At 44.1% G+C, this 25,182-nt stretch overlaps 2 protein-coding genes across 12 annotated transcripts in view; one reads left to right on the top strand and one right to left on the bottom strand.

Moving 5' to 3' along the window:
- Positions 1-25,182, top strand: part of LOC137357314 (chloride channel protein ClC-Kb-like) — a 198,504-nt gene that overhangs the window by 29,728 nt on the left and 143,594 nt on the right. For all 7 annotated transcript variants that reach the window (XM_068023556.1, XM_068023563.1, XM_068023560.1 and 4 more), the window contains one exon: positions 2,304-2,417. The gene's annotated coding sequence lies outside the window, so the exon portion shown is untranslated. The remainder of the gene's footprint in view (positions 1-2,303; positions 2,418-25,182) is intronic.
- Positions 1-25,182, bottom strand: part of epoa (erythropoietin a) — a 42,457-nt gene that overhangs the window by 4,799 nt on the left and 12,476 nt on the right. For 4 of the 5 annotated variants that reach the window (XM_068023565.1, XM_068023564.1, XM_068023568.1 and 1 more), the window contains exons 2-4: positions 22,598-22,728; positions 14,497-14,583; positions 5,211-5,375 (exon numbers count right to left, since the gene is read on the bottom strand). In XM_068023565.1, the coding sequence (XP_067879666.1) occupies positions 5,211-5,375; positions 14,497-14,583; positions 22,598-22,728 (383 nt within the window). The remainder of the gene's footprint in view (positions 1-5,210; positions 5,376-14,496; positions 14,584-22,597; positions 22,729-25,182) is intronic. The other variant, XM_068023569.1, reaches the window with a different exon arrangement.

Below are 25,182 nucleotides of genomic sequence, written 5' to 3'. Positions count from 1 at the left end.
ATCTGAGATGGAGGGATAGCATATTGGAACAGCTAAATTACAAGAAGCAGATAGCTGCAGTAACTGGCAAAGATGATAAACAGTATCTTTTGGCATTTGTAGGCAGCCTGTCATGGCAAGAGACATAACTGAACTTCCCCACATGGGCTCAGCATCCCTCTCTTGTAAATATCCCTCCCTCAATAGCAGAATATTTAAATACTAGTTGCCCACGGTCAGTTGATTTTTTAAAAACATACAGAGCAACAGAGTTGGAAGAAAGGCATATATATCTCTCCACAACACCACCGACTGGGAATAGCCTGCAACTACATTGTGACAGGTCGCTGTTTACATACAGGATTTCCATTTTAAATGTTTACATAGACACTTTAAATAGCAATGTAAAAGTCATGATACAGGCAGTTGGACAGTTAATGACTGCAAATCCAGGATTTTAATGCATACATTTTAAGTGAGCTTATCACTGGACACATGAAATGTCACCAAACAGAAACTTCACTGCTACGCTTAAGGCCTCACTTCTCACCCACTGTAATATCCAAGCCACTGTCCCTTGATAACTAGCTTCTTAATTAAGCCCCTTTATCCTCTTGGCACCCAGCCACTCATTCACTCTAGTTTTCTTCAACATTATCATCACCACTCACTGTCTAATGTTACAATGAACAACAGATGTTAAAGGTACAGACAAGTGTTTTATTTTTGAAATGCTTATGTTCACTGTTTAATTAAGAGTAAACAGTGTACAGGGCCTTTAACATTTTACAGTCCCTTATCTATGGACTGTTTTCTACAAAAGTAGATGGATATTTTGGAACTTAGCTAATTACAGCAAATATAAGTAAAAATGGATCTAGTTTTGGGAAGTGACACTATCCGCACAAACAGCATGGCCAAAACAACTAACCGTCCCAGCCTCTTGCAGCTCTGCATTGTTGTTCAGTCTTACATTCCTCCTGGGCTCTGCTGCTCTCAACCTTAAAAGTCCCAGCCTGCAATGACACTGTATAGTGCTCCCCTGCTCTACTTCGCAATGGCCACTACCTCAATGCATGCGACATTTGCCAGTGATCCTAACAGGGACTCCTCGGCTGTTCATACCTCTCAACCTGCAAACTTCAAAAACTGAAAAACGTAGGTCCTAAAATTGTCATTGTCATATTTTACTCTGTATCTTGCCCCAATTACACAACCTAATGTCAACGGTAGCACTCTGGTCTCTAGGTCCGAAGGTCAGGAGTTCAAGCCCTACTCCAGGACCTGCGTGGATATTGTGGACTAACTTTCTCATGCTGAGAGAGTGCTGCTGAGATTGAGTCCGTGTTCCACTGGATAGTAAAGATCCCATAGCACTATTCAAAGGAGGGCAGGGCAATTCTCTCCGCATCCTAGAAAACACACCTCTTTCAACCAACATTCAACTCTTTGCTGTTTGTGGGATCTTGCTGCGTTCAAAATTGCCATTACATTTATCCACATAACAACAATCACTGAACTTCAAACTAGTACACTTTAGATGAAACAATTTATGCCTCTGAGCTGTGAGAAGTTGTGATATAATAAAAGTTAAGTAGGTTTTGGTCTTAATTTTTCACATTTCTCAATCAGAAGTATCAATATTTATTACATTTTGACAGCTCGTAAAGCAATATAAGGCTCAACATAATAACAAAATGCAAGAAGATATTAATCCCTCTGATGGAGAAGCTTTGGGGTGGGGTGGTCATTAAGAACATATCAAGCTTTATCCTCCAACCCACAAAGTTGTTTTGAAGGCTGCAATTGATCTGGAAGCATTTTAAAATTTGGGAGTGCCACAGGGAGGGTGAGGTACCATTTGCATTGGTCTGCCAAATCAGGACAGTTGGGAATTAGGATCCCTCTCCAAACTGCGCTCCAATTTTCTCAACTGGACAGAGTTGTCGGGGAGGTTTGGGGGGCGCGGGGGGGAGCAGTGGCAGGAGGCACAAAACCAGCAAAAAGGATCCATTGCCCACTTTCTGTTCACTTCAACAGTATCAGCAGCAGCAACAGAGTGGTTTGCGACACAGCATAAACGACATATTTATTTGAATTTCTCCACTGCTGTTTTGAATCACAAATCTAATTTGGGCCTCCATTCGCCTGACTGAGGTTTAAAACCAAGCCATTCACTTTGGAGCGGTTTGTTTTTCCCTTTCATCTGCTTTACTTGCATTTATATAGCACCTGTCCCGTGTCACTGAACATCTCCAAGCACTTGACACAACATCTTATTCTCCTGCAGTGACTGTTGTTTCATTGTTATATTCTACAAACAGCTATGAACGATTCCTCTCTTTTTGGCCCTGTCTGAAGGGGTGACCGTTGACTAGGACAACTTCTCGCTCCTCACTGAACACGCCCATGGGCTATTTACTATCTGACAAGAACAGGTAGGCAAGTTTAACTTCTCAGCCGAAAGAAGATCACCCCTCACACTGGAAGCCTTGGTTTCAAGTCAAACCTTAATGCAGGAACCCACAAACTTCTGACCCAGAGGGGAGTGTGCTACCTACTGAGTCAATCTGTAAGTTGTGGGGGTGGGGGGGGAATTAATAAAAATGAGAGAGGAAGAAGATTTAAAAGAGGCATAATAGCCACATAATATAGCATATTGACATTTACACATGATACTATCATTCCTCTTGCTATGAACTAATATATTACGGTACGAAATCGAAGATGTAATTGTGTTTAAGCTTTCTAATCTATACCCAGCCATCCAGCAATCGTATTCTGGGAAAGCTAATCCTTACACAGAAAGCTGTTCCTCATCCAATAAATTGTTGATTGCATCCCGAGGTCAATATCCTGTGGCCCCAGGCATGGGGAGCAAGCAAGCGGCAGGATGGGTTACGTGACAGAAAGCAGGACTGAGGCTCATTAGTTTTATTTATTCCCCTATCTCTTTCCAGTGTCAATATTTGAAGGTTGCTGCCGGGTTAAGCTGCAGGATACAATGGGAAAAAGTCCTTTATTGGAAAGGATAAGGCAGGGTTGCCGAAGCAAGTGAAAATTACCTAACACTCGGGCTTGGTCGGGGTGAGGGTGGGGGTTGCGGTGGGGGGGCGTGAACAGTGAGATTACCCTGAAAGAAAACTCAACACTCCATCACTGGAGTGTTACTAGGTCACTCGTTCTGCAACGTTTAAGAGAGAACCCCTTAGAAAATCAAAGGATTCAAAATCACTGTCAATTTGTTAGGTTTTGGTGTTGGAGTATTTTTGTTTAAACAGTGAGTACTGTTGACATGGAGGAGTTACAGACCCTGACAACATGACATAATACAGTCACTAACCTGTGGTGCTTCAGCTAACCAGCATGTTATTTCAACCGTGCAGGTTATTCCAGCTGCCTTGCATTTTCAGGCACACTAACTGCTCACACTCTGGTTATTGACTGTACGTCTGTTGATATTATTCTAGCTCACTTGCATTGTCAACTCATCACCTTCTTCCAGCTGAAAGGCTGTTTTTGCCAACTTTCTCTCCTCCTCCTCTCCTGAAGGTGTTGACTCCTGATAGGGCATGGTTCTGTATGACTGTTTACTCTCATACCAGGTGGCCATTTTTCTTTTATGCATTTATGGGATATGAACGTCACTGGAAAAAGCCAGTATTAATTGCCCATTCCTAATTGCTCTTGAAAAGGTGGTAGTGAACCGTCTTCTTGACCTGCTGCAGTCCGTGTGGTGTAGGTACACACACAGTGTTGTTAGGGAGGGAGTTCCAGGATTTTGACCCAACGACAGTGAAGGAACGGTGATATAGTTCCAAGTGAGGATGGTGTGTGGCTTGGAGGGAAACTTGCAGGTGGTGGTGTTTCCATGTGTCTGCTACCCTTGTCCTTCTAGGCAGTAGAGGTTGATAGTTTGGAAGGTGCTGTCAAAGGAGCCTTGGCGAGTTGCTGCAGTTCATCCTGTGTGACCCAGGTAGTGAGTTTTGACAAGCTATTGGACTAATGAGGCTATTAAGGCTGAGCCGAATCCTCTCCTTGCCCAATTTTCAAAGGTGAGCATTTTTCAGGAGCAGGAATCCAGGCTGAATTTACTCTTTGAAAGAGCTGGCACAAGCACAATGAGCCAAATGGCCTCCTTCTGTACTGTATCATTCTATGGTTCTATAGCCCAGAAGCCAAGGTTTTGGAGGCCAAATGTTATTGCATTGCCAGAACCTAGCTGATTCTATACCTCGCTGATCTTCCAAACCATGCAACTTGATCTGCATTGTTTCAACTACATGCTTACTTTACCAACTGAACCACTGGGGTTGCTCAGTGCCTTTTGTCATGAACTATATATTTACTTAGGTTATTTACAGTGCAGCCATTCGGCTCAACAGGCCCATACCAGTGTTTCTGCTCCACACAAGCCTCCTCCCACACTACTTCATCCACCCCCATCAATATATCCTTCTATTCCTTTCTGCCTCATGTGCTTATCTAGCTTCCCCTTAACTGCAGCTCCCTCACACTGCTGGACCCAGTACCTCCCATCAGCCAGTGCCCTGATTTACTGACTGTATCTCCACTAATGTTAAGGCAGCTCCCTTACAATGTTGGGATCAGCAATTGTCTTGGCTACTAACTGTATTTCGAATGATGTTAATCCAGCTCTCTTGTAGTGGGGGGCTTAATAATTTCTCATTGCAAAGACTTCTGCTGATGTCAGCAGCTTGCGCTTAATCCATCAGATATAGAACAAATATTAATCTATTGATTCATATTCAAAACGTCCTGCATTAGAGACTGAGTGCATATAGCACTGAGTCCTGTACATGACGAAAGTACTAGATTCCAACGGCTGCTCTGTAGCATTTACAATTATTCTCAGTATCCTCGGGCTAAGAAAGTTTCCACCCCGATCAATATCCAAAGCACCTGCAGCAAGATTTATATGCATGGACACCAGGTGAGGACAGCATTGGGCTCGGCTGTGATGGCTTTCATGGTCAGACATCCCACTGGCACACAGCCAGCTGGGCAAAGCACAGAAGAGCTGCCTGCTGTCCTAAGGCCTCAGCCAATTACCTTGAATACAGGAGGGGTGAAAGGATGAAAACTCAAAAGGGGGAAAAATAGGTATCTGCAAAGACTACCAACTCTCTGCCAAGGGTAAAGAATGCCAAGGCTCCACCTTGGATTCCCCAACTTTCTCTGTATCCCATTAACTTATTGGCACCACTTACCGGTGTACTTAAACTTCTCACCATCTGCGTTATGCTGCGGATATTACTGTAGCTCCTTTCTATTAGATACAGCATGCTGCTGTTGACAGTCATGTTCTGGGCCTTCTGGACTGCAACTGCAAGCAGCTTGAGGCCAGTCTGAACCTCCTCGGCTTTTGTTCCCGACTGTGGAGACACAAAGGTTAACGCACTGTATGGTTATCCCAATGGAACAAAATATTAGCTCACATTGATGTGAGAAACGGCATTAGCAGAGAGGGAATCTTCCACTGGGAAATTGCAGGCCCATAGAAAAGTCCCGTTAGAATATCAGTCTGAAAATGAGGGGATGTGGGCCTGCAATTTTCTGACCGATACTCTCTACGAGTCCCACTCCTTGCCCGGAGAACCCAATCAGTCCTTCGACATTATATAATATACCAGAAGTATTCAAAGTAGCCCATAATATGCCAACAAAACAAATACCATTCACTGTACTGACATACACTTGGCATGTGACATTTTGCCAGCAGTATACTTGTGAATGAATGACCTGCATTTATTTAGCACCTTACAAAACGTCAGGCCATCCCAGAGCACTTTACAGCCATTGTTAGTACTGAAGTTTCATTTTGCAGTCACTGTTGTAATGTAGGAAAAAGCAGCAGCCAATTTGTGCAGGGCAAGATCCCACAAAAAAAACAATATGACCACATGATCTGTTTTTTAAAATTATGTTGTTTGAGGGATAAATATTGGCCAGGACATGGGAGGACTCCCATAACCTTCTTCGAAATAATGCCATGCTTTTATGTCCACCTGAGGGCAGCCAGGGCCTCGGAAGATGTCTCATCTAAAAGACAGCTCCTCTGACAATGCAGCACTCCCTCAGTATTGTTCTGGGTTGCCAATCTAGATTACGTGCCCAAGTCCTGGAGTGGGCTTTGAACCTTCTTACTTAAAGCTGAGAGATTAAACTAATCAATAAGGGCAGGAGTATTGTACCATGTAATGGATAAGGTAATATTCTGCTGCTCAGTTAGAGCTGCAGCTTGTCCCTTTAAAGGCATTAAAGTATATTGTTGTAGATAAGCACTTCCATTGGTCACATCCTAAAGCCAATTTAAGCCTCACTGCTAATTCTTTTTAGATATTTTATTTTAAGGTGCTACTTATTCCTTGGCATATCGCCCCATTTGTTCAGTTGTGATGTGCTGCTGTTTCAGGCATATAATATTTGTCAGGCAGTTTTACAAGATTGGTGAGGACCTTCAATTGTGACATTCTGAGGTGTGATTCTTTTCAACCGTGACATTTGAGGTGTGATCGATGCACAATGGACACACAATTATATATCAGACCAATAGATATTCCGTTTCACATATAGGTTCACTTTCAAACAATTTGGTGATTCATCACATGTTACGATGCAGATATATTTCGGCATCACAAAAAAAAATTCAAGAAAGGAAACCAGTCCCTCCCATCAAAAATTAGATTTGAATTAGGAGTCAAACTTTTCTTTGAAGAAAAAAATTTGATCTCGAACTGTTCTGCAATCTGCCCAAGAACAATTAATCTCTAACTGTCCCAGGACAGCACAATAATTATACTACGTGGCTTCAATAGATACACACAGCTGAACTTTAGCAGCAGAATACACCATCATGCATTACATGGTACAATACTCCTGTCCTTATTAATCAACGTATCATCTTACCTACATTCAGCAGTTACATAGTTGACCCACTCGCCTTCCTGTCATATCCTTTAATCCCCTCCTGTGGAGGCTAGATCACTGAATGTATTTAAAGAGGAGGTAGATAGATTTTTGAAATATCAGAGAGTTGAGGGCTATATAGAGCTGACATGAAAGAGGAGTTGAGGTCTGGGACAGATCAGCTATGATCTTATTGAATGGCAGGGCAGGCTTGAGGGGCCGAATGGCCTACTCCTGCTCCTATTTCTTATGTTCTATGTTCTTCTCCTCAAAGACATTAAATTGCCTTTGATCCTATTTCTAATGTCTGATTCAGTATTCTTCATGCTAACTTACTTCCTTTGGGTCAAAAAGTTCTACTTGAGGTTCCCTTTTGATCCCAACTTGCCATGTAGTTTTTGAAACCTACATTTTTGTGAACAACTTGTCTGGATCAGCTTTGTCAATTCTCAATCTTGAGAAATGTATGGGGTCATCTCGAAAATCCTTTTTTTAACAAGACAATAGCTCATACTTCTGTCACCTTTCCTCATAACTCCTGATACTTGGAATCACTGTGGTTGCTTATCTCTTTGGCGTTTCATGGGCAGTGACATCTTAAGTCATCAGAACTGCACACCAGCACTTCATCTGGCTGTAGTATACCCTCAACAGTTGCACTACATGCTCCATCCTCTCCTCATGCAGCCCAATATCTTACTTAGCTTTAACTATAGCTGAGTGCGAAACATTTCCTTTATTTCGTCATCATAATTTCAAGTGTTCTTTTCCAATCCGCACACTGTTCAAGTATTTTGCATTTATTCACATTGAATTGCCATCAACACTTATTGGTCCAGTTGCCTAAATTGTTGTGAATCAGGTTTTTCACTATTTTCCCTACATCTATGTATTTTTATAATACTTAAGGTCCCAAATAAATCTCAGGATCTTCACTGCACTCCAAATACAGATCTTGGATTCTTTTCACAGGAACATAAGAACAGATGAACAGGAGAAGGCCATTCAGCCCCTCAAACATTCAGTCAGATCATAGCTGATCTGCACCTAACTCCATTCACCTGCCTTTGCTCCATTTCCCTTGATATCTGTACCGAACAAAAACCTATCGATCTCAGGCTAAAATTTAAACTGACCCCCAGCATTCACAGCTTTTTGGGGAAAGGGAGTTCTAGATTTTCACCAGCCTTTGTGCGAAAAAGTGCTTCCTGATTTTACTGCTAAATGGCCTTGTCCTAATTTTAAGATCATCCCCTTTGTTCTGGATTCCACCACCAGAGACAACAGTTTCCCTTCATCTACCTCATCAAATTCTTTTATCATTTTCAAGGCCTCTAATCAATCACCCCTCAACCTTCTAAACTCAAGAGAATACAACCTTCCTCATCATTTAGCTCTTTAAGCTTTGGACGATGGTGGTGAATCTGCACTGTACCCCCTCCAAGTACGATCAGACTTGCATGCCTAGTTTGTATCAGTCCAATGCTAGATTCAACGAAAACATGCATGGAAATGCCTTGAAGTGGATTCAACATGGTTTATAAAAATGATACAAAAATTACTCAACGTACTGGTGTAACCTTGTGGTATAACATCAAATATAACACCAAGTTAGACACCCAGCATCAGCCTCAGGCACAGCAGAGCTAGATACAAATTAGATCCTTCTAGGAACAATGTGCCTCAGCCCCAACTTCAGTAGGACAACCCTGAGAGCACCAGTGCGACACTTCCAATTCCCATACCAGCCATCCTACAGCCTTGAGGAGTGAAATTGTCAATTTGGCACTAATTAGGTAGCTTATTCTAAAAATCTTCTGGTTTCTCAAACTCTCTCCAGCTATAGGACTCTGCCACTCCCTTCTGTCAACCTCATCCTTTCCTCTTCCTCTTGCTGAGCTTGAACTGCAAAGTCCAGCCGCTTGCCCAACCATTTCTTCTTGTGGTTGGGCATCAAAGGCTGGGCAAGCTGGTATTAGGAGATGTCTGAAGAATTTCAACTGTAAGTGATGGATAGATACCATCAGTAATTCATGGGCACATTCAAACACAGTACAATTTCAAATGATTTAACCCACAAGGTATGAAAAAGTGGCAAAAAAGACCAGTAGGATTCTGTCTTGAAATGGGTCGGAAGTATTCATGACTGTTACAACCTTTCAGGGGGATGTCCCACCTCTGGACTGAAAATTTCAAGCTCAGGGTAGAAACCTGTTAATTATTAAGGAAAACTGTCCTATGCATCATACGAACATATGAATTAGGAGCAGCAGTAGGCCACTCGGCCCCTCGACCTGCTCCGCCATTCAACATGATCATGGCTGATTTGATTGTAAGCTCAACTCCACATTCCCTCCTATCCCCAATAACCTTTCACCCCCTTGCTTATCAAGGATCTATCTACCACTGCCTTAAAAATATTCAAAGACTCTGCTTCCACCGCCTTTTGAGGAAGAGAGTTCCAAAGACTCACGACCCTCTGAGAGAAAATATTTCTCCTCATCTCTGTCTTAAATGGGCGACTCCTTATTTTTAAACAATTGTCCCTGGTTCTAAATTCTCCCACAAGGGGAAACATCCTTTCCACATCCGCCCTGTCAAGACCCCTCAGGATATTATATGTTTCAATGAAGTCACCTCTTACTCTTCTAAACTCCAGCAGATACAGCCTAGCCTGTCCAACCTTTCTTCAAAGGACAACCCACCCATTCCAGGTAATAGTCCAGTAAACCTTCTCTGAACTGCTTCCAACACATTTACATCCTTCCTTAAATACGGAGACCAATACTGTACACAGTACTCCAGATGTGATCTCACCAATGTCCTGTATAACTGAAGCATAACCTCCCTACTTTTGTATTCAATCCCCCTCGCAATAAATGATAACATTCTATTAGATTTCCTAAAATAACATCCTGAAATTTCCAGGCTGATGGACATGAAACTTGTCCTTTTTCCAATGAACATCTCTTCTAAGCTTCTAGTGGTGGGTTTAAATTTGAAGTAGCTGTATTTTGTAGCAACCTGGCTTCAGCTTCAACTACTACGAAATTTGGTGCCTCGGATGTTCAGCTCCATTCGCAACTCCTCAGATACTGAAGCATCCCATGTCCATATGCAGCGTGACCTGGACAACATCCAGGCTTGGGCTGGTAAGTGGCAGGTAACATTCACGCCACACAAGTGCCAGGCAATGACCATCTCCAAAAGAAAATCTAACCATCTCCCCTTGACATTCAGTGGCATTACGATCGCTGAATCCTCCATTATCAACATCCTGGGGGTTACCATTGACCAGAAATTGAACTGGAGTCACCATATAAATACTGTGGCTACAAGAGCAGGTCAGAGGCTAGGAATCCTGCGGCGAGTAATTCATCACCTGACTCCTCAAAGCCTGTCCACCATCTACAAGGCACAAGCCAGGAGTGTGATGGAATGCCAATCAAGCAGGCTGCTTTGTCCTGGATGGGTGCAGCTCCAACAACACTCAAGAAGCTCAACACCATCCAGGACAAAGCAGCCTGCTTGATTGCCACCCCATCCACAAACATTTACTCCCTCCAACACCAACGCACAGTGGCAGCAGTGTGCAACATCTACAAGATGCACTGCAGCAACACACCAAGGCTCCTTAAACAGCACCATCCAAACCCGCAACCTCTACCACCTAGAAGGACAAGGGCAGTAGACGCATGGGAACACCACTACCTGCAATTTCCCCTCCAACCTACACACCACCCTAACTTGGAACTATATCGCCGTTCCTTCACTGTTGCTGGGTCAAAATCCTGGAACTCCCTCCCTAACAGCACTGTGGGTGTACCTAGACCACACAGACTGCAGCAGTTCAAGAAGGCAGCTCACCACTACTTTTTCAAGGGCAATTAGGGATGGGCAATGAATGCTGGTTTAGCCAGCGATGCCACATCCCATGAACAAATTTAAAAAAAGATACAAGTCAGCAAAATAAGAAAGGTGACACGGCGTTTGGGGGTTTTAAGTTTGATGCTGGTGGAACGGTTGTTAAACCTGAGGACAAGGGCTTTCTGAGTGGATTTAAATTTGGCACAGAGGAGAAGAAACCTCAGTAGTGCAGTTCAATCTTGACAAAGCAGAAGAGAGAAAGGATGGGTCCACTGTGTGTGTGTCGTTAAGCTTGAGAAAACAGCAGATAAGGAACCAGCAGCAGCTTTAGCTTATGTGCCCATCGCCAATATCGACTGAAAACACAGCATTAGTTTTCACATGTATGCTGACGACACCTGGCTCTACCTCATCACCACCCGCCTCGACTCCTCCACTGTTGCTATGTTATCAGACTGCTTGTCCAACATCCAATATTGGATGAGCAGAAATTCCTCCAATTAAACATTGGGAAGACAGAGGCCATTGACGTCAGTCCCTGCTGCAACTTCCGTTCCCTAACTACTGACTTCATCCCTAGCAATTGTCTGAGGTTGAACCATACTGTCTGCAAACTTACCGTCATAGTTGATCCCGAGATGAGCTTCCGACCACATATTCGGGCCATCACCAAGACTGACTACTTCCACCTTGGTAACATTGCTCGACTCTTCCCCGCCTCAGCTCATTTGCTGCTGAAACCCTCAACCGTGTCTTTGTTACCTCCAGACTTGACTATTCCATTGCACTCCTGGCCGGACTCCCACATTCTACCACCTGTAAACTTGAGGGTCATTCAAAGCTCTGCTGCCAAAGTCCTTGCTCGTACCAACTTCCATTCACCCATCACCCCTGTGCTTGCTGACTATACTGGCTCCCGGTCAAGCTATGCCTTGATTTTTAAATTCTCATTCTTGCTTTCAAGTCCCTTCATGGCCTCGCCCCAACCCATCTCTGTAATCTCCTCCAGCACCACAACCCTCCAAGATATCTACACTCATCTACTTCTGGCCTCTTGAGCATCCCCAATTTTAATTGCTCCACAACTGGTGGCCTTGCCTTCAGCTGCCTGGGCCCTAAGCTCTGGAATTCTCTCCCTAAATCTCTCCCCCTCTCTTTCCACATTTAAGATGCTCCTTGAAACCTACCTTTTTGATCAAGCTTTTGGCCATCTGCCCTAATATATCATTATGTGGCTCGGCATCAAATTTTGCTTTATAACACTCCTGTGAAGTGCCCAGGGATGTTTTATTACATTAAAGGTGTTATATAAATACAAGTTGCTCTTGTTCAAAATAATTAGTTTTGTTAAGAAATCATCCTTATTACAGTGAAATTAAGGAAAAATAATAGATTTTTTAAATAACTGTTTTCTGAGCCTTGAAATTGCAAATACTTTCAGAACAGTTCAGGAGTATCTCCAAGTGTTTATAAAAAAAAGTTTCCCTATTATAGCACCTATGATGTTCCAATTTTATTCAGTCTGACAGAGTATAACACGAGGCAGACTCAATTATAGTTGAATTAGGGACAGCTGGGTGTAGTGTCTCCATGACCACTGTGAACTAGACTGAAACTGCTAAAGCTCATTTCACATTGGACCCTCAGAGAAGACTTTCATTCCATCAATCTGGGCTTGATTTGAACTGTTTCCAATTGTCCTTTCACCCCAGTGCCATGGGTAAAATGAACCCAGACTGAATGATGAAAGGGTGTAAAGTTAATGGGATTCTCTGGGAAGCTAGGGAGGAGATTGCTGAGCCTTTGTCCTTGATCTTTATGTCGTCATTGTCGACAGGAATAGTGCCGGAAGACTGGAGGATAGCAAATGTTGTCCCCTTGTTCAAGAAGGGGAGTAGAGACAGCCCTGGTAATTATAGACCTGTGAGCCTTACTTCGGTTGTGGGTAAAATGTTGGAAAAGGTTATAAGAGACAGGATTTATAATCATCTTGAAAAGAATAGGTTCATTAGCGATAGTCAGCACGGTTTTGTGACGGGTAGGTCGTGCCTCACAAACCTTATTGAGTTTTTCGAGAAGGTGACCAAACAGGTGGATGAGGGTAAAGCAGTGGATGTGGTGTATATGGATTTCAGTAAGGCGTTTGATAAGGTTCCCCACGGTAGGCTATTGCAGAAAATACGGAAGTATGGGGTTGAAGGTGATTTAGAGCTTTGGATCAGAAATTGGCTAGCTGAAAGAAGACAGAGGGTGGTGGTTGATGGCAAATGTTCATCCTGGAGTTTAGTTACTAGTGGTGTACCGCAAGGATCTGTTTTGGGGCCACTGCTGTTTGTCATTTTTATAAATGACCTGGAAGAGGGTGTAGAAGGGTGGGTTAGTAAATTTGCGGATGACACTAAGGTCGGTGGAGTTGTGGATAGTGCCGAAGGATGTTGTAGGGTACAGAGGGACATAGATAGGCTGCAGAGCTGGGCTGAGAGATGGCAAATGGAGTTTAATGCGGAAAAGTGCGAGGTGATTCACTTTGGAAGGAGTAACAGGAATGCAGAGTACTGGGCTAATGGGAAGATTCTTGGTAGTGTAGATGAACAGAGAGATCTTGGTGTCCAGGTGCATAAATCCCTGAAGGTTGCTACCCAGGTTAATAGGGCTGTTAAGAAGGCATATGGTGTGTTAGCTTTTATTAGTAGGGGGATCGAGTTTCGGAGCCACGAGGTCATGCTGCAGCTGTACAAAACTCTGGTGAGACCGCACCTGGAGTATTGCGTGCAGTTCTGGTCACTGCATTATAGGAAGGATGTGGAAGCTATGGAAAAGGTGCAGAGGAGATTTACTAGGATGTTGCCTGGTATGGAGGGAAGGTCTTACGAGGAAAGGCTGAGGGACTTGAGGTTGTTTTCGTTGGAGAGAAGGAGGAGGAGAGGTGACTTAATAGAGACATATAAGATAATCAGAGGGTTAGATAGGGTGGATAGTGAGAGTCATTTTCCTCGGATGGTGATGGCAAACATGAGGGGACATAGCTTTAAGTTGAGGGGTGATAGATATAGGACAGATGTCAGAGGTAGTTTCTTTACTCAGAGAGTAGTAGAGGCGTGGAACGCCCAGCCTGCAGCAGTAGTAGACTCGCCAACTTTAAGGGCATTTAAGTGGTCATTGGATAGACATATGGATGAAAATAGAATAGCGTAGGTCAGATGGTTTCACAGGTCGGCGCAACATCGAGGGCCGAAGGGCCTGTACTGCGCTGTAATGTTCTAATTCTTGAAAGGACCTCTTTACCAAGCACCCGCCAGATACAAGCTCACACCCAAGAATGGCTGATATGGGAAAGGAAAATGTACAAGACAAGATCAATGTTGCACATCATCTTGTCAACAAATGTGAATCATCCACTCACTTATCCCAATTGCAGCAGCTGCCAGTGTTCTTCCTTCATTTTTCAATCTGGCGTTAGGGGCAGTTTTAAAGGTGACGCAAAACTGTCCTTGTAGCACTGCTCTCACGACTTAACTTCTTTGTTTTATTCTCAATTTTTTTTCTCTCTTTTCTCCCTTCTACGGATTGAAGTTGAAATCTTGTTCCAGTAGATCAGAATTCCGGCCCCTCAGATAATAACATTTGGATTAGAGTTGTTAGCCTGCGCTTTGGTGCTAGGCCAGATATCCTTCCACTTATATTCTTATCAGTATAATCATGAAAAGAAAACAAACTTACGTCCTTTGTTTCCCATTCTCTGTAGTTGACATTGGTTTTTGGAAGAGTAAAATTTCCTGGGAGTGTGCAGGCTTCCTCACACTGTTTCTAAAGGGGAGGACATCACAATCAGACAAAGAATCAGCTCTTTTGTACCACCGACTAATGCTCAGTAACAATTGCTGCCCCGAGGGTAAAGCTTTTGGAGCTGGTGGCAGGGCAGGATGCCCTGCACCATGGAGAGGTATGATGGCATGACTGCCACCATTTTTCCCCACATGGTGGGGATGAAGTTGGCCTTTGGCCATGCTTGTAATAGTGAATTGGCTGCCCATTTTACACCGAATGTCAATGGATTCGCCATTGGCAAAGACTGTCTTCAGCCCTGGTGACTTTCTGATCTCAGCTGAGTTGTCTGATGGGCAAGGGAGGCATGGGGAGGAGGTCAGCAGCCATAGAAAAGAGGGAAAAGGCACGAAGGCGGAGCTGATTTGCAGGGTACTCGTGACATGACATGGAGGTGTAGGAAGCAGTCACTGCTTGGCCTCTTGGATGGAAATTGTGCACTGCCGAACTTAAATGTCATATTGACCCATACAGAGATATTTGGTACGTGTCCACGAAGCAATCTACTATAACAACAATTCATGTTTCTATCAAGTTCATTTAGTATTGAAAGACCTCTCACAGTACTTTTATAGAGCACCAGAAATGAGTGGATACTGAGGGGAGCAGGACTAAAGAAGAGGAAGGAGGTCATGGTGTGGACAGGAAGTACACGCAACAAGAGCTTTCTAGAGGCACAGGAATATAGGAACATGAATGAGCCATTCAGTTCCTCGAGCCTGTTCTGCCGTTCAGTTAGATCATTGCTGATCTGTAGTTTGACACTATTTACCTGCCTTTGCTCCATATCCCTTGATACCTTTATCTAACAAAAATCTGTTAATCTCAAACTTGAAAATTTATACTGACCCAGAGCACCCACAGGCTTTTGGGGGGCAAGTATCAGATTTCCACGAACCTTTGTGTGAAACAGTGCTGTTCGATTCACTCCTGAATGACCTAGCTCCAATTTAAAGATTCTGTTCCCACAAGAGAAAATAGGTTTTCTGTATCTACCTTACAGAAACTTTTCATCAATTTTAACACCTCAATTAGCTAACTCCTCATCCTTCAAAACTCAAGGGAATACAAACTGAATGTATGCAACTTGCACTCGTTATTTAACTCTTTAACTCTGGTGAATCTGTGCTGCACCCTCTCCAAGGCCAATATATTGTTCCTGAGGTTCAGTCTCCTAAACTGAATGCAGTATTTCAAATGGGCTCAACTTGTACAACTGAAGCATAATTTTCTCTCATCTGCATTCTAGCCCCCTTGAGTTAAAGGCCAACATTCCATTAGCCTTTTTGTTTGTTATGTGTACCTGAGTATTCATGTTTAGTGATTTGTGTCCGTGAACATCCAAATCCCTAAATTCCTCCACAGTTCCCAGTCTTTCATCGTTTAGAAAATACTCCAATTTGTCTCTCTTGGATCCAAAGTCAATGACAGAGAGGGAGGTGACAAAGTGGAAATGCTGAGGGAGAGAGTTCCACAGGGTGGTGCAGCGTAGGAGAAGTAAGCTGGAGCTGGAGGAGTGGAAGGTCCGTGTAAACTTGGGAATGAAGAAGATCATTGTGGTTGGGCAGATGTGGAGGTGGGGGAAGAGTCAAGGCCTTCGAGGGATCTGAAAGTGAGGAATGAGTCTCTTGAAGGTTAATTCGCTGGGAGATAAGCCAGTGGAACCTGTCAAGGATAGGGCTGATGGTGATATGGGCCTCATGCAGGTAAGGACACAGTCATGCATTCTGGTTGACCTGTAGCTTGTGAATGATAAAAATGAAGTGGCTGGCAAAGAGAATGTTGAAGAAATCTGGCAGGTGATAATGTGGCATGGGGGAAAGATTGGGGGTAGGAGGGAGGTGATGATGTGGTGTGGGTAACAGATTGGATGTGGGAGAAGGTGCAGAGCTCCAACACCCTTCCATAACTTTGCAATATGCCAAGACTGTGCACCGATGGCAAGAGGACCTTTTGTTTAAGTGCTGGCAGGGACAAGACTAATCTATATTGAGGTAATAAGCTCCAAATATCTAAACATCATTCAACTAGCTGAAAGGATTAGTCAGCACCAGCCAGTTGTTCCTGTAAACACCGAAGTCTGTAAACGCTGTAAGGAATGTTATCATGCAAACGCTTAACCTACTGGCATGAGATTCCTCTCTCTGCTTTTTAACAGAGGCACTGACTGCTTTCACAATAATCAGGTTAAGCATTTGTGGGATGGTAACATGAATCACAGTAATTTCAGCCTAGAGTAACTGATATTATTGGACATTAAGATCTTCCAGAAGGTTTAATTTAATTTAAAGGGTTAAGTCATGGCAGGAGAGCTCAGAGCCGTGGTGTGCTCCTCGTGCTCCATGTCGGAATCCGGGAACATTCCCAGTGCCCGGGGCCAGTCATTAACTTTGGATCCAAGAGAGACAAATTGGAGTATTTTCTTCACGATGAAAGACTGAGAACTGTGGAGGAACTTAGGGATTTGGATGTTCACGTACACAAATCACTAAACGTGAATACTCAGGTACACATAACAATCAAAAAGGCTAATGGAATGCAGCTCCTGGAAACCCGGGTTTTGGAGCTGGAGCGGCGGCTGGGGACGCTGTGGAGCATCCACGAGGCGGAGAGTATCGTGGATAGCACGTATAGAGAGGTGGTCACACCACAGGCTCAGACCACAGGCAGGAGGGGAATGGGTGACCACCAGGCAGAGCAAGAGGACTAGGCAGGCAGTGCAGGAGTCTCCTGTGGCTATTCCCCTGAAAAACAGGTATACTGCTTTGGATACTGTTGGGGGAATGGCCTCTCAGAGGAAAGCAGCAACAGTCCAATTCGTTGCACAGGGGAGGAGCAAAAAGTGTGGGAATGCAACAGTTATAGGGGATTCAATTTTAAGGGAAATAGATAGGCGTTTCTGTGGCCGCAAAAGAGACTCTAGGATGGTATGTTGCCTCCCTGGTGCTAGGGTCAAGGATTTCTCAGAGCGGTTACAGGACTTTCTGAAGGGGGAGGGTGAACAGCCAGTGGTCGTGGTACACATTGGTACAAACGATATAGGAAAAAAAAAAGGATGAGGTCCTAAAAGCAGAATATAGGGAGCTAGGAAGTAAGTTGAAAAGTAGGACCTCAAAGGTAGTGATCTCAGGATTACTACCAATGCCACGTGCTAGTCAGAGTAGAAATAGCAGGAAATATCGGATGAAGAGATGGTGTGAGGGGGAGGGTTTTAGATTCCTGGGGTATTGGCACCGGTTCTTGGGGAGGTGGAACCAGTACAAATGGGACGAGTTACACCTGGGCAGGACCGGGACTGATGTCCTTGGGGGAGTATTTGCTAGAGTGGTTGGGGAGGGTTTAAACTAAAATGGCAGGGGGATGGGAACCTTTGCAAGGAGTCAGAGGAGGGGGGATCAAAGACAAGAACAAAAGACAGTAAGGGGAAGAAGAAAAGTGATAGGCAGAGAAATCAAGGGCCAGAATCAAACAGGGCCACAGTGAAAAATAGTGGAAAGAGGCCAAGTAATGTTAAAAAGGCTTTGTGCCTTAATGCGCAGAGCATTCGCAATAAAGTGGAGGAATTAATCACACAAATAGATGTAAACGGGTATGATATAGTCGGGATTGCGGAGACATGGCTGCAAGGTGACCAGGGCTGGGAAATGATCATCCAGGGATATTCAGTAGTTAGGAAGGACAGACAAAAAGCAAAATGCGGTGGAGTTGCATTGCTGGTTAAAGAGGAAATTAACGCAATAGTGAGGAAAGATATTGGCTCTGACGATGTGGAATCTGTATGGGTAGAGCTTAGAAACACTAAGGGGCAAAAAGGTTAGTGGGGGTTGTATATAGACCCCTAAACTTAGTGGTGATGTTGGGAATGGCATTAAGCAGGAAATTAGAGACACGTGCGATAAAGGAACATCTGTAATTATGGGTGAGTTTAATCTGAATATAGATTTGGCAAATCAAATTAGTCACAATACCGCAGAGGAGGAATTCTTGGATTGTATACGGCATGGATTTCTGGACCAATACGTTGAGGAACCAGCTAGAGAACAGGCCATCCTAGACTGGTTATTGTGTAATCAGAGAGCAATAATTGACAATCTAGTGGTGCGAGACCCCTTGGGGACGAGCGACCATAATATGATAGAATTCTTCATCAAGATGGAGAGTGAGGCAGTTGATTCTGAGACAAGGGTCCTGAATCTTAGTAAAGGAAACTACAAAGATATGAGGCACGGGTTGGCCATGACGGATTGGGAAACGTTACTTAAAGGGATGACGGTGGATAGGCAATGGCAAACATTTAAAGAGCGCATGGATGAACTGCAACAACTATTTATCCCTGTCTGGCGCAGAAGTAAAATGGGAAATGTAGCCAAACCATGGGTTACAAGGGAAATTAGAGATAGCATTAGATCCAAGGAAGAGGCATATAAATTTGCCAGGAAAAACAACAGACCTGAGGATTGGAAGCAGTTTAGAATTCAGCAAAGGAGGACCAAGGGATTGATTAAGAAGGGGAGAATAGAGTACAACAGCAAGCTTGCGGGGAACATAAAAACTGACTGTAAAAGTTTCTATAGGTATGTGAAGAGAACAAGATTGGTGAAGACAAATGTAGGTCCCTTACAGTCATAAACAGGGGAATTTATTATGGGGAATAAAGAAATGGCTGACCAACTAAATGCCTACTTTGGTTCTGTCTTCACAAAGGAGGACACAAATATCATACCAGAAATGTTGGGATCCAGCTATTCACAATATACATTAATGATTTAGATGAGGAAACTAAATGTAATATCTCCAAATTTGCAGATGACACAAAACTGGGTGGGAGGGTGAGTTGTGAGGAGGATGCAGAGTGGCTTCAGGGTGATTTGGACAAGTTGAGTGAGTGGGCTAATGCATGGCAGATGCAGTAAAATGTGGATAAATGTGAGGTTATCCACTTTGGTAGCAAAAACAGGAAGGTAGATTATTATCTGAACGGCTATAAACAGAGAGGGGAATATGCAGTGAGACCTGGGTGTTCTTGTACACCAGTCGCTGAAGGTAAGCGTGCAGGTGCAACAGGCGGTAAAAATGGCAAATGGTATGTTGGCCTTCATAGCGAGAGGATTCGAGTACAGAAGCAGGGATGTCTTGCTGCAATTATACAGGGCCTTGGTGAGGCCACACGTGGAATATTGTATGCAGTTTTGGTCTCCTTATCTGAGGAAGGATGTTCTTGCTATAGAGGGAGTGCAACGAAGGTTTACCAGACTGATTCCTGGGATGGCATGACTGACGTATGAGGAGAGATTGAGTCGCTTAGGATTATATTCGCTGGCGTTCAGAAGAGTGAGGGGGGAATCTCATAGAAACCTATAAAATTCTAACATGACTTGACAGGGTAGATGCAGGAAGGATGTTCCCGATGGTGAAGGAGCCCAGAACCAGGGGTCATAGTCTAAGGATACGGGGTAAACCTTTCAGGACTGAGATGAGGAGAAATTTCTTCACCCAGAGAGTGGTGAGCCTGTGGAATTCACTACCACAGAAAGCTGTTGAGTCCAAAACATTGTATGTTTTCAAGAAGGAGTTAGATATAGCTCTTGGGTCTAAAGGGATCAAAGGGTATGGGGCAAAAGCCAGAACAGGCTACTGAGTTGGATGATCATAATGAATGGTCTACTCCTGCTCCTATTTTCTATGTTTCTAGTCACTCAGTGATGGAAGATGTTCATCAAAGTATGGTGAGCTTCTTCCTCGTTTTCTTTCTGCCCATGCCATTTACACCTCCACTGGCCCAGGGGAGCGGGGGCGGGGGCAGCAGGATTCTGGAGCGGCACAAAGCCACCCTGTTGGAGGGGCACAAGCGGACTGGCCAATGTGTCTGAAGAGGAAAACTTTTGTTCTCAGCTGCTTTGGGGATGGTTTGCTAGTCTCCTAGTGATAATGTCTCTCTCGCTCAAACCGACTGCCATTGGGATAAGGGATTTAGATCACTTTCCATTGTGGTGAAGAGCTTATATGCCTTCTGCTGGAATTTCTCGGGACAAAAACAGAGTTCCGCCCCAAATTCTTTTCCTCCTCCAGTGCCCTTCTTCCTCAGATTGTGCTAATTCAGTGCCTAAAATAGGTCAGATTTTCTAGGCCCTCAGTAGGTAAATGCCTATGATTCTACTGGCATCACATCCAATTCAGTCTTCACCCAACAGAAGCACACGCACTTTCCAGTAAGTCTGAAAGGCCTGAAATCAGGAATGGGAACCCTGACCGACTTTCTCCCCCTATATCAAGGTGCTGAGGTCAATGCAACCAACCCTCCTGCAAAGTGGCTCACTCAGAGCAGATCAAGGATTGAACTTTGGAACCTTTCTGATCTATATTGATAAGTGACTCACTGCTTAAACACATCAAACAATGGGGGGAAGTGGGTCTTGTCTCTGCACCTTTGAATGTTTGATACCTAGGAGTGTTAACCATTTTGTAATCCTTTGGCATTTGACAGGTGTTACAGGTTTCTGGAAAGAGCAAAGAAGTGCAAAGTCTGGATTTGATTGAATCATCTGTTAAGAACGTTTGTCCCCTCATCTGGTTGGAACTTAATCCTAGTATGGCTGGTCTAATTTTATGGAATTCCGAATGAGTAAGATTGAGTGCCACCATGTGTGAAAAATATCCCCCAGGAATCTCCTTTAATAAAGTAAGTGATGGAAACACAATGGGGGGGGGGCGGAGGTGCACTTCCATGGGAACTCTTCCAATCGTCCACCATAACTTAGGTTAATCATCCGCTAAACCCTTGCGCAATGGTGCAAACCTTGTTTACGCCATGTCTCCAGGATTTTTGCGGATCTGCTACCAAAGTGCGGCAGACGACCTTCCCATAGAAATTCACCCCCAATGAGTTAATGGAAGATTCTGGATGCGTAAAAGACAGCTATTCAAAAGGTTCTCACGACTAAACAAACTGCAAAGACAAAGCTGAAGCAATTGGTCATCTCCACCCTCAGATGGAATCAGGAATACAGGAACAGGAGGAGGCCATTCAGCCCCTTCAGCCTGTACCAATATTCAATGAGATCATGGTTGATCTGCAACTAACTCCATATACCTGCCTTTACTCCATAATCCCTTAATATTGTTGCTTAATAAAAGTCTATCAGTCTCAGTTTTAAAATTTACAATTGTTCCAGCTTCAAATACTGCTTGCAGAAGAGAGGTCCAAACTTCAGTCATCCTTTGTGTGAAGAAGTGTTTCTGAATTTCACTCTCGAAAGGACTAGCTCTAATTTTTAGACTGTGCCCCATAGTCCTAGACTCCCCAACGAGTAAAGTATTTTATCTCTGTCTACCCTATCTGTTCCCCTTAATAGCTTGAAAACTTCAATCAAATCACCCCCTTTGAAATTCCAAGGAATATAACCCTAGATTATTGATGCTTTAAATGGTATCAAGTTTAGCATAATTTTTTCGTTAATTCTAGCTTTGATATTGTCAGTTAAAGTTGTAACATTGGGCCTCACAGGAGATGAGAATATTTTGGGTTTGTTCCTTTCTCATTTTTCTTGTTGCTTCTCCTGAAGGTACTAATTTTTGCTAGCATACAGCTACAGAGGCACAGCTGCCCTATGGTACCTAGCCAAAGCGGCTGCTGTATCTGCTAGAGTATAAACAGTGAATGTTGGCTGGGCTCAATGCTGTCTTGGACTGACGTCCACAATGTGCACTCTCCAGCATGCATCTTTTGAACAGGTTAGGAGCGAGAGCCTAGCTAACCTGATAACTGAACCTGCAAGGCTTTGCAATGCACTGGAATGATGGACCTGACAATTAAGAAATACAGACTCAATATATACAGTCAGATGCTATCCTTCTGCACAGGATAAAGTTACTGCAGCACTAACTTGCGCTAACCTGTTCTTTAGTAGAGCTCGGAGTTAACATTCATACCAGGTGTAAGTTGAAACTCACTGCGTTACACTATAAGCAGGCCACATATGTGCACACAATGGCATACCGTTGAATCTGCAGCATCCTTTGCCTCTCTAATGTACTTGTCCAGCACCCTGATGTCACAAATTGGGTGAAGTGGAGTCAACTTTGTTGGCTTTATGTAACCGAGTAACATCACTAGAAGTGCAAAACGACCTGGGTTGGAGTGGGAGAAGGAAAGAAAAAGCACTATCAGTTAACATGATAAAATTCATAATAAAAGCAAAATACTGCGGATGCTGGAAATCCGAAATAAAAACAAGAAATGCAGGAAATACTCAGCAGGTCTGGCAGCATCTGTGCAGAGAGAAGCAGAGTTAACATTTCAGGTCAGTGACCCTTCATCAGAACTGGCAGATATAAGAAATGTAAAAGATTTTAAGCAAGTAAAGCGGGGGTGGGGCAAGAGATAACAGAAGAGAAGGTGTTGATAGGACAAGGTCACAGAATAGCTGACCAGAAGGTCATGGAGCAAAGGCAAACAACATGTTAATGGTGTGGTGAAAGACAAAGCATTAGTACAGATAGGGTGTTAATGGACTGAAAACTGAGAGCCGCAAGCACAAACATAAAAAAAATATGGTGGGTAGGCACAGTAGAAACAAACTGAACAAACTAAAATAAAATAAACACAAAAAAGAAAAAAAACTAACAATACTAGTAAAATGGGGGGCCCTTCATGCTCTGAAATTATTGAACTCAATGTTCAGTCCAGCAGGCTGTAGCGTGCCTAATTGGTAAATGAGATGCTGTTCCTCAAGCTTGCATTGATTTTCACTGGAACACTGCAGCAATCCCAGGACAGAGATGTGAGCATGAGAGCAGGGGGGTGTGTTGAAATGGCAAGCAACCAGAAGCTCGGGGTCATGCTTGCGGACTGAGCGGAGGCGTTCCGCAATGCGGTCACCCAGTCTGCGTTTGGTCTCCCTAATGTAGAGGAGACCACATTGTGTGCAGCGAATACAGTATACTACATTGAAAGAAGTACAAGTAAATCGCTGCTTCACCTGAAAGGAGTGTTTGCGGCCTTGGATAGTGAGGAGAGAGGAGGTAAATGGGCAGGTATTACACCTCCTGCGATTGCAGGGGAATGTGCCGTGGGAAGGGGATGAGGTGGTGGGGGTAATGGAGAAGTGGATCAGGGTGTTGCGGAGGGAACAATCCCTTCAGAATGCTGATGGGGAAGGGAGGGGAAGATGCCTTTGGTAGTGGCATCACACTGGAGGTGGTGGAAATGATGGAGGATGATCCTTTGGATATGGAGGACAAGGAGAACCCTTTCGCAGTTCTGGGAGGGAGGGGAAGAGGTGAGGGTAGAAGTGCGGGAAATGGGCCGGCCACGTTTGAGGTCCCTGTCAACCACAATGAGGGGGAATCCTCGGTTGAGGAAAAAGGAAGACATTTCAGAACTGCTGTCATGGACGGTAGCATCATCAGAGCAGATGCATCGGAGACGGAGAAACTGGGAAAACGGAATGGGGTCCTTACAGGAGGCAGGGTGTGAAGAAGTGTAGTCGAGGTAGCTGTGAGAGTCAGTGGGCTTATAATGAATATTAGTAGACAGCCTATCCCCAGAGATGGAGACAGAGAAGTTGAGCAAGGGGAGGGGAGTGTTGGAGACAGACCATGAGAGAACGGTGGAAATTAGAAGCAAAGTTGATAAAGTTTTCCAATTCGGGGCGGGAGCAGGAAACAGCACCGATAAAGTCATTAATGTACTGGAAAAAGAATTGGGGGAGGGGGCCTGAGTAGGACTGGAACAAGGAATGTTCGTCATATCCCACAAAAAGGCAGGCATAACTGGGACCCATGCGGGTATCCATAGCAACACCTGTAACTTGAAAGAAGTGCGTGGAGTTGATGGAGAAGTTGTTCAATGTGAGAACAAGTTCAGCCAGCCGGAGGAGGGTGGCGGTGGATGAGGACTGGTTGGGCTTCTGTTCAAGGAAGAAGCGGAGAGCCCTCAACCGTCCTGGTGGGGGATGGAGGTAAAATTCATGATAGTAGGATGACTCTGAAGGACGTGCCATGGACCAAGATCCAGAACTTACTTAGCTGGCTCCCATCTATGGTCTTCTTGCCCAACCTCTCAGTGGATGACGAGATCAGTCTCTGTATGGTTGCTGCATGAACCAAGTGGAATTGAGATGGCAGACTGGTGGTTCCACCCCCCACCCTTGAGATCACAGGAATACCATGTGCCAACTGGTGCTGATGGTTGAATTATGTACACTAAAATGTTAGACGAGTGTCACATCGTTTTGAACATAGCTATCTATGGAGAAGAAGGCTTTATTCAGCATCTCATCTATATATGCTTCATAACCTCTTTGGGAGCACCTGACAAACTGTTTGTGGCTCATTGGATGGCCACTTTCAATGGGAAGAATAGTCTTTTGTCATTCCGCCACAAGCTGACAAGCAAACTAGGATCAGGATTGCTGAATCCATGATTTATTGCCTAAGATTGTGGAAAATGGCCTCAGTAGCACCAGGAGAGTGGGAGGTCTGGTTCAGTGGGTTAGAATACAGACTTTTCACCTCCAGAAATCTAGACTGATCGAATGGGGCCTTTGGCTGTCAGGAGTTTATAGTTAAGATGCTGCCCTT

Source organism: Heterodontus francisci, chromosome 48 (genome assembly GCF_036365525.1).
Source record: "Heterodontus francisci isolate sHetFra1 chromosome 48, sHetFra1.hap1, whole genome shotgun sequence".
NCBI classification, from domain to species: domain Eukaryota; kingdom Metazoa; phylum Chordata; class Chondrichthyes; order Heterodontiformes; family Heterodontidae; genus Heterodontus; species Heterodontus francisci.
Note: the sequence above shows the minus strand (reverse complement) of the source record. Positions and strands in the feature narration are given on the sequence as shown.